The sequence below is a fragment of the Liolophura sinensis genome, chromosome 1 (assembly GCF_032854445.1).
Source record: "Liolophura sinensis isolate JHLJ2023 chromosome 1, CUHK_Ljap_v2, whole genome shotgun sequence".
NCBI lineage: Eukaryota > Metazoa > Mollusca > Polyplacophora > Chitonida > Chitonidae > Liolophura > Liolophura sinensis.
Window position 1 is genome coordinate 68,146,240 of NC_088295.1, and position 8,767 is coordinate 68,155,006.

Genomic DNA, 8,767 nt, shown 5'->3' on the forward strand with positions numbered 1-8,767 from the left:
CTATTGCTGTAAAAATGAATAGCCTGTTGTGTACCAGAGCCAAATTCAGTAATACCTTTATATAATTATGTTCTTGGTGTTTCGATCGAACAAACAAACATGGTCGCAAAAGCAACCAAAATGTTTATTTTTGGCTGAGCAAATATTTGGTAGTATACATGTTTATTTATTTTAATGGAGTTACCGGTAGGTATGAAGTTGCAATGTATTCAATGAATATTTGGCTCACACGGTCGACGCCGGTGGCTTTTATGATTCGAGGAATCTGAACAGAGGCCATCAAAGCGCCACTCTCACCATATAGCTACTTGGCAAAATTCCTTATGCATACGCTTAATCTGCAATCGAATATAGCCAGAGATGGTCTCGAGCATACAATTTTATTACACTCAAAACACTGTCTTCATATCGATAAACAATATTCTCATTGATTTTTCTTTTAATATATCTTTATTAACGCTTCAAATACCTTCGTGAACATAAAAAAATAAAAGCTACAAATATAATAGTTAAAGAAGTCAAAAAATATATGCAATGCACGAGGCGCGCTAAAATGAATATAAACTGCAACAAAACATATATATGTATACACAAGACTAAGGTTGTAATTATATATGGATGTCATGGCAAAGAATGAATTAGGTTGCATTTAAAGTATTTGTTTCCAGCAAACGCAGTTGGGCCTCCTACCTTAAACAATTTGCACCCAGATATCAAGTTCACTTTAGAAACTTGCCACGAAAGTACCAAGACGAATTTGCACAATCGTACCGACAAATCAGATTATCTGAATTAAAGATTTTTCTATTAACGAGGCATCCTCCAAATGGAAGAAATAGACATCCGTATTGACAAAGCAAATAAAACTGATATTTCAGTTTTAAGGGCCAGCAAACCGACTTCTATCACCGATACGCCTTCATTTATATGCACTCATAACCCAATAACAATTTCAACTTCTTTCCCATTATCCACAACAACCGACCACTACTAGAATCAAATGATCGTCTCACTAAAATTTTTCATCAAACCAAAATTATAAACGGTAAAAGACAGGCTCCCTATCTACCTAACATAGGCTCGGTTCACTACCAAATTAATAGAAACCAGTTACACAACTTCTGTGGAGACAAGTGTACAGGAGGAGATCCACGATGCTAAAGCTGTGAACATTTAATAACAAGCAGTCATTTTTGGTTTCATATTACCAGTAATACAAGTACGCAGTAAGACAACAAAATTAACACTCCAAGTTTACAGATTTTACCTGTAACCAAACATATCGCATCATGTATCCATAACCTACACAGTGGGGCCAAGTTGTACATAATGCCCTTCTTTAAATTATCGGTGAATAAAGCACAAACCAGAGGAATGAAAAAACAGTACCTCATTCATAACTTTAAGTCTGAAGTTAACAGAGAAAACATCGGGAGATAATTTCTCCGAATGGATAATACCCTGAACTTTATTATATTATATGTAATTTGGAACTAGGACTGATCACCATGGCTTAATCTACCTGCATGTATATATATAGCTGTCGCAAAATATATTGAAATAAAAAAGCTCTGAAGAACTGTCATGATACGGTGAAAATAGTAAGCTAAATCTACAAGTTGAGTTTGTCACGTTTCTTTTATAGTATATATTTATATTTATTTATTTATTTATTTGATTGGTGTTTTACGCCATACTCAAGAATATTTCACTTATACGACGGCGGCCAGCATTAAGGTGGGAGAAAACCCGGTAGAGCCCGGGGGAAACCCACGACCATCCGCAGGTTGCTGGCAGACCTATATATATATATATATGTGTGTGTGTGTGTGTGTGTGTGTGTGTGTGTGTGTGTGCGCGCGTGTGTGTGTGTATGTGTGTGTCATGCGATACACAGGTTTATCCAGGGTAAATCAGTTCGCACACTACAGCTCCTTCAATCACCGATCCAATAAACAGTGTTTTCTTGTAGGGGATGGCTATGCTAGAAGCCATAATCTCAGACCCGTCGTTCACATAGACTTCTCTAACGCTTGTTATCTTACCACGATCTACCCTCATTCTTAAAACCTGGAATAAAAAGAAAACATGACCGGTTTCCCATTATATTTTGTGCTTTATGAACTTCAAAATAAAATAATAAGCTTGTTACAAAATATCAGATATCAGATATGCAGTCATATCGCTTGTACACACGTCCACAGTTAGCAGTGCCCAGATAAGTTAATACGGAGAGTACACACATTTTCAAGCCACAGCTTTAGTAAACACAAAAATATTTGTATCAATTACCTATGAATATTTATACCGATGTGAAGACTTGGTACTATCATCAAATTGTCATGTCAAGAGAAAACAACGAACCTATTGAGGATAGGTTTTACTTCAGACATATTGTAAAGGACAAGTTAGTCTGTGAAGCAGACACTATGCGCGTATTCAAATTTCTGCACTCGTGTTAATTCCACACGAAAACGAGGTTTCGAATGGCAAAGTGTGACACGAGATCAGTGTTCGTGAACAAGATTTTCACCCCCATTTCTCCACGGTTGGAACGGGGTGCATGAGGAAAGGTATTGAAATAAAGCGTCCTCTGTGGTGTTTTTGCCCTTAAGCTACTGGAAATAAGTGGATTCGAATAAAGTCTATAGATCTGACTTCAGTGAGATCCGAGTTATGTTTTACCTGGGAGTACGCAGGGTACTCGTACTTTTTCTCCGGAAAGGACAGATGAAATCCTGTGATATAACTGTTAGGGTGACCTCCTATCCACAGATCACCAGTGTCTGGATCCACGTGGATATTGTCTGGGCCAGTCTGAGTGTCAAGAACCTGTGATCACACGTAAAAATGAACGCAGGTCTACATCTTTAATTCGAACAACAAAAAATCCAAAAGCTTCGTATCAATGATACATACAAGAGATTATGTCAAAAGCCATATAGTTGTTACAAATTAATTCTCGCCATAATTTTGGCCTCCATCATAAAGTTAAATATTCTTAGGTATGGCGTAAAAGACCAGTGATATAAATAAATGAATAACAAAAATCAATAAATATTATAAATAGATAAAGAACATTGTACACTGCTCTGTAAGAGGAATTGTATACTGCTATATCACAAGCATTAATTGCCATTACTTTTATTCTACAACATACTGCGATTACTAATGCATAATATATAAATGTTTTATAACGATGAAAGGACCTAATGCACTGTCACTATCATCAATGACATCACTGTCATCACTATCAGATGAAAGAATTCTGGATCGCCAAACTGCTAATATCTACACATCAACTTCAACTTCTCCGCTTCCTTGAACTTCACAAAAATGACCGTCCATCATAAAACTATTTGGGTTATTTGGCCACACATTTCCCACCGTTTGCAGTCGCGAGGCCCGGGGACCAGGATAACCACCGTATACAATATCATCACAGACACAAGACTGCCATTTTGGGAACTTGGAATCAGCGGGCAGGTTGAGCATGATGAAATATACTTTTTACCTTACCTTTGGGGTGATTGACAGCTCCGGATTTTATCTGTCTAGACGGTCTACAACTACAAGCATTATGAAGGAGTAACTAGACAGGAGATTAGTAATCGACTGTTTTTCCGAAATTTTACAATGCATCCTACTTCGGCGAATAGCACCCTGTCATATCTAAATATATGAAAATACTATATATATGCGCCGTCCAAATATATGAAAAAAGTCATCCAGGGCTGGCAGTTAAGAGCTAGCTTGAATTCACATAACAAGCCCAGAAACTATTGTCATACCTGTGCACGCTTGATTGTTTTATCTGCCTGTATTTCATAGGTAACAATGTTCCTTCGTCCTCCCTCTACCACATAAAGATACCTGGAATTCACGTAAAGACATACACTATTATACGTAGTTGAAGGTATGATATAACGTAAAACACAAATCAATCCAATACATACAGCAGAACAACCGCTATCAGCTGATAATGCGTATTGTTTATTTAACTCCAGTTTGAAGTGGCATGACTGGAGGAAAAAAATACATGTATTTACTAAAATGTCAAGCTACATTTATTAGGAGATGAACACTATATAATAAGGCAGGACCACATAGCGCTTGAATGGTTGTTTATATGAATGTCCAGTTTTTTCATTAGATTAAAGAGGCGATGCAGAACCAACAGACCAACCCACCGTTTATCTGGAGAAATGTTGATGCCATTGGCTAAGACCAGTCCTGTGTCCAAGACAGTGGTCTTGCCATGGTCATAACGAAGTACCCCACCCCCAGGGTAAAGAAGCAGGAAGTCTACCGTAAGACCGAAGGTGTAGAATATGGTAGCGTAAAATGAGTCGGGACCAGTGGCCACCAAATCGTTTAATCTGTGAAGGAAATGGAGAAATATCCACAGATGAGGTGTCTGATGTACAAAAAACATATTGACTGCATGATGTAGCTTTGCAGCTATACTATACGGCCTAAAACAGCATTCAAATAAATGGATGAATAAACCATCTCACCTTGGATGAAAACGTCACATATGACGATAAAAATATAATTTTATCATGCAACACAGAAAAATGCCTGGAGAATATGTTTAAATAACCACCTTGCAAACATGCCAAAAGGTTGAAGATTTGTAGTAAACTGAGTCACGAGAAAACAGGAAGTCACTGGTTAAATGTAAAATTCTTCATTTTCGAAAGATACAAGCCCACTTTTGAAATACCTAAAACATTGGTGACCAGAATTCTGGGGCGATATTCTATATAGACAATTAAAAAGAAGCACAATTTACAATTATGTAGGAGTGGAATGACGTCACAACATTCTACAAACTCTCTGATTTACCTGCGTGAACGAATACACCGATCATCATTTAAGGATTTAAACATCATTTTGTATATGCCGCTTCAATATTCATTGAGTTGTTCTATGATGAGTTATCGACCTGTATTAATTCGCGATGAATCTGTATTTTTGGGTGGATGACGTCAGGCGAAGTATACTATATATATAACGTGAAAGCTATCTGGCGTCTGTCTGTTCATTCACAGTACGTATGGATGGCGGATGATGACAAATTGCAGGACATTCTGGAATGATCATGACATCCGGCAATTAAACTACGAGGAATTTTATACCACTTCAAAATTTTAAATGTGGTACTCATTAAGTAATAATCGAGTAAATACCACGACTGTCGCACTCTCGGGCAGACTCGGTCCTTGAGACAGGCCTTTATGGTAGTCCTAGCGGTCTATAAGATCATTACACGGTATTAACCTCTAATCTGTACTTCTATCAGGTCCAATGTACTCCAGTGCAAATACGGCCATCAGTGAGACTTACGTTTTAAAGTTGGGGTCTGTAATGGTCCTCAGGTGCTTCAGCACCTTGGATGTTTTGGTTCCATCATGGCGGAATACCTCAACTCTCTCCCCAGCTCTGGCATGACTTACAACAAACAGTGTTACCTCACCTGTGTTAGGACAAACATAGAATAGATATTATAAATGAAAACGATTTTACTGACTGACTCAATCCATATAAAAAAACCTATGACATAATCGTACACATCTGAAGTGGAATAATACTTTGGATTATATGCAATTATCCACACATTATTCAGGACTTACTTCATATGAAGCCGAAATGTCGAAAACATGTTTAAATTTACGACAGTTAATACATGCAAATTCGTTTAGCATAGATTAGCACACAACTTCAAATTTATTTTATTTGACTGAAATTTTATGACCTCAAGAACAATCAGCAAAAGCGCGGCCATATAAAGTTTAGACGAGAAGCGGCTGAAAACTAGCAGAGATCGAGCAACTAGTTCATCCGGAAACAGTGGTAACCATCAGAGTTTGCCATTCAGACCACGTGTCGAATCCCAAAGACAATTTTTGATTTCAGTCAAAATATAAAATCTGAGTTCAGCACTTATTTTTGAACCCTTGATTGAAGACAAAATTCTGAAGACATGATAAGTGTTAAGTATATAATTCCGCAATGAGTTTATTTGGGCTACATTAAACTATTTAGATTATATACAAGTCTTAAAATTTGACTTCAGTCAAAACTCTCTTTGTGAAATCGCTCAAAGTCAAAACTCTGTTTGTGGAATCGGCTCAAAGTCAAAACTCGCTTTGTGCAATCGGCTCAAAGTCAAAACTAGAGAGTTTTGACTTTGAGCCGATTGCACAAAGCGGGTTTTGATTTTGACTGGGGAATCGGCTCAAAGTCAAAACTTGCTTGGTGGAATGGGCCCGAAGTCAAAACTCACTCTGTGGAATCGGCTCAAAGCCAGAACTCTCTTTGTGGAATCGGCAAAAATTCAACACTCGTTTTGTGGAATTGGCAAAGAGTCAACACTCTCTTTGTGGAATCGGTTCAAAGTCAAAACTAGCTTTGTGGAATGGAATATTTTAGTCCACGTCACACATAGATCACCCATGCATTATCAGCTTCTCATGAATGATGATGTTAACTCTCCCTGTTCTCACCAGATTTGGGGTTCTGCCACACACTTAAACCGTGAGGGGAGAGAGAAGAAGGGTCAAAGTCTCCCTCTATCCGGAACTCGTCTGTATCAGTGACATCCGCGTCCAGATCCAGTCTGAGGATCTTCCCAGAGTGTCCAAAGCCCTGAAAATCCACCAACATGTTTGCTTACACAGGAATTCGTCACAAGAAACATATATTGATTCAATTTATCTCGAAGATTATTTCTCTAAATCTTTTTTCTCTGCTTTAAATTCTCATCATGTAAACGTACAGTTTTTGTATTTGCAAATTCTAATCTTTGATTTGATTGGAGTTTTACGATGTACTCAACAATATTTCATGTGTACGACCGCGACCAAAGTAATGGTGAGGGGAGCCACAGCCGAGGGCAAAACCACGGCAATTCGCAGGTTGTTGGTGGACCTTCCCACAAAGAAGCCAGCCTAGAGTTGGACTTGAACTCACAATGATCGCAATGGTGAGAGTTTCTTGGGTCGCTGTGCTGCAAATTCTAATTGTTTTTTTGTTTTTAATTTATTTACCTGACTGGTGTTTTACGCCGTACTCAAGAATAATCACTTATACGGCGGCGGCCAGCATTATGGTGGGAGGACCATCCGCAGTTGCTGCAGACCTTCTCACGTACGGCCTCAGAGGAAGTCAGGGAGAGCTGAACGAACTGACAGCGACCGCATTGGCAGAATTCTAATTGGGACCATATGTTAACCAAGCTGTGCATAATTGTGACTGGCGATTTTGGGACCCTGGCTGGCTAATACAATTGAAGCGTAGTACCTACAGCAGCCAATCGGCCTCTCATCAATAACACCGCATGTTCGAGTCCAGCTATCACTGGTCAGACTGAAGCTTTATGTCAGGAGTCTCTCCGTGTAAGATTTTTGCACTCGTATATACGTCGGCGGTCATTTATAAGTGCCAGGGATGAGAAGTCTAAAGTGTGCCATAAGCGCTGTCGACCAGTATCTGCCAAAAGGCTGAAGATGTATGCGAGGGAATCTCAAAAATTTCTTTCATGTTGTTATTGAACTATAAAGACAACTCACCGATGATATGAAAAGCAATCCATTAGACAACACGTATGCGTCTTCAGATCCATTCACTAATAAAAAAGGGAAATCAAGTATATTTCCAATAGATTATTTTGCAACGTTGTATTAGTATAACAGAAGCATAGTATATATATTTTGCATAAAATCAGATGCATAACGGATAGAACGGACAACTTAATTGAAAGCACAACTCACCAACACTAGGTAACTTCCGACACGGTCCTGGGGCATGATTGAACACCTTTTGAAAAGTATTTATCAAAAACCTGGAAAAGTAAACCATATATGTGATGTTTACACAGAAATGAATAGGTAAAAGGGTAGCCATGTCCCATGATGCATGCAGAGCTGGCTGCTATTCTCAGGCCTTGATCGGCTATTTTTCACTTCATGGTTGAAAGGTGATTGAAAGGTGATTGTAGGCCTCTTCAATGGTGTTATCAAGTCCAGCTCGATCATGCTGGCTTCCTCTCCGGCCGCATGTGTGAAGGTCTACCTGCAACAGCTAGGATGTTTACTCCCAGTATGCATTTTACGTGCATTTATAAATATGTGTATAGTAGGCCTATACATACACGGAACGTGCAAGAACGTTCATGGCCATTTTTATTCCCCCTCCTGCTAAATATTTTAAAACTTGGCCAGGCACCCAGATCACACTATCAGTGCCTGTCTGTCGTTCGTAAGCCATGCACTCGAAGGCCGGTACCAGCTGTGTAGGGTGCGGGCAGTTTGTAGAGACTGTCATTATCAACACGCTGACCGCGGGCTTGGGCAGTAACAACAGTTTTCTAGTACGTACATATATAAACAGCCAATTTGTTCCGTAGACGTATGTAGATACTCACAAGAATCTCACGACATGCTGCAATATCACGGCGAAGAATACGATCAACACCAACTTGCCCCACATTTTGACTGCCGTGAAGCTCGGGTACACTCCTGCAGGCTAGGTCGCGTATCAAGGGGCATAACCCTTTCTTCTCACTAGGACTTTTTTCCTCACTTAGCAAATATCTGGTGCGGGCGCTTCTTTGTTGTGGTGATAAAATCTTGAATATAAAATACAGGCCCGGACACGGTAGGCTTGTCAGTTTTACATATGAACACGTGCAGGCCTACAGTTAGTGAAGGATCAGCTCTATAGTTGCAGTATAGATCAACACTGTGGGTCCCCTGGATAGGCT

At 39.2% G+C, this 8,767-nt stretch overlaps 1 protein-coding gene across 1 annotated transcript; it reads right to left on the reverse strand.

Annotated features, from left to right (window-relative positions):
* Positions 1-1,875: 1,875 nt before the first annotated feature.
* Positions 1,876-8,493, reverse strand: LOC135463553 (serum paraoxonase/arylesterase 2-like). Its single transcript, XM_064740834.1, has 9 exons — positions 8,429-8,493; positions 7,776-7,846; positions 7,575-7,630; positions 6,510-6,651; positions 5,350-5,479; positions 4,191-4,379; positions 3,792-3,873; positions 2,686-2,832; positions 1,876-2,070 (listed from the first exon to the last, which is right to left on the reverse strand). Exons 1-9 carry the CDS (start codon positions 8,491-8,493, stop codon positions 1,900-1,902), a joined length of 1,053 nt encoding a protein of 350 aa, XP_064596904.1. The 3' UTR covers positions 1,876-1,899.
* Positions 8,494-8,767: the final 274 nt, after the last annotated feature.